This window comes from Neomonachus schauinslandi, chromosome 13 (genome assembly GCF_002201575.2).
Source record: "Neomonachus schauinslandi chromosome 13, ASM220157v2, whole genome shotgun sequence".
NCBI classification, from domain to species: domain Eukaryota; kingdom Metazoa; phylum Chordata; class Mammalia; order Carnivora; family Phocidae; genus Neomonachus; species Neomonachus schauinslandi.
In genome coordinates, this window is record NC_058415.1 from 6,177,686 (window position 1) to 6,178,796 (window position 1,111).

Below are 1,111 nucleotides of genomic sequence, written 5' to 3' on the forward strand. Positions count from 1 at the left end.
GAAGCAACAACTGACAGAATCGAAGGGAGAAATTGTTCTATAATAATAGCTGGACACTTCAATACCCCACTCTCAATAATGGATAGAATAAACAAACAGAAGATAAGTAGGTAAACAGAGGGCTTAAACAACATAACAAATCAGCTAGGTCTATCAGACATCTACAGAACACTGTACCCCACAATAGCAGATTACACATTCTTCTCAAATGCACATGGGACATTTTCCAGGTTAAGTATATGATACGACAGGTATAATTGTATGGTAAGTTATCATACAAAGTATCTTCTCTGACTACCATGGATGAAGTTATAAGAGAAATAAAACTGGAAAATTCACAAATTTCTAAAAACTAAACAACACCCTCTTAAACAACCAAAGGTTCAAAGAAGAAATCATAAGGAGAATTAGAAAATACTTAGGAATAGTTGGGGAAAAAAAAAAAACAAACAAAAAAACCCACAACAAACCAAAATTTGTGAGTGCAGTGAGAACAGTCCTAAGCGGAAACCTATAGCTATAAACACATTAAAAAACCAGAAAGAGCGGCCGCTGGAGGAAGCGGGTCGTCATGGCGTTCTGCGGGCCGGGTCCCTACCTGACCCACCAGCAGAAGGTGTTGCGGCTTTATAAGTGGGCGCTGCGCCACCTGGAGTCGTATTGCGTCCACAGGGACAAATACCGGTACTTCGCTTGTTTGATGAGAGCCCAGTTTGAAGAACATAAGAATGAGAAGGACATGGTGAAGGCCACCCAATTGCTGAGGGCGGCGGAGGAAGAATTCTGGCACAGTCAGCATCCTCAGCCATACATCTTCCCTGAGTCTCCAGGAGGGACCTCCTATGAGAGATATGAGTGTTACAAGGTGCCCGAGTGGTGCTTAGATGACTGGCATTCCTCCGAGAAGGCGATGTATCCTGATTACTTTGCCAAGAGAGAGCAGTGGAAGAGGCTGCAGATGGAAAGCTGGGAGCGGGAGGTTAAGCAGCTGCAGGAGGAAACCCCAGTTGGTGGTCCCAGCACTGAAGCTTTGCCCCCGGCCTGGAAGGAAGGTGATCTGCCCCCGCTGTGGTGGCACATTGTGACCAGGCCCCGGGAGCGGCCCATGTAG

The 1,111-nt window shown here is 45.9% G+C and overlaps 1 protein-coding gene across 1 annotated transcript; it reads left to right on the top strand.

Moving 5' to 3' along the window:
* Window positions 1-559: 559 nt before the first annotated feature.
* LOC110584316 (NADH dehydrogenase [ubiquinone] 1 beta subcomplex subunit 9-like) lies at window positions 560-1,111 on the top strand. The gene has a single exon (XM_044920501.1). It carries the CDS (start codon window positions 572-574, stop codon window positions 1,109-1,111), a length of 540 nt encoding a protein of 179 aa, XP_044776436.1. The 5' UTR covers window positions 560-571.

Bases quoted from the DNA above. Each gene is read 5' to 3' on its own strand.
- LOC110584316 (XM_044920501.1), top strand. From the start codon at position 572: ATGGCGTTCTGCGGGCCGGGTCCCTACCTGACCCACCAGCAGAAGGTG.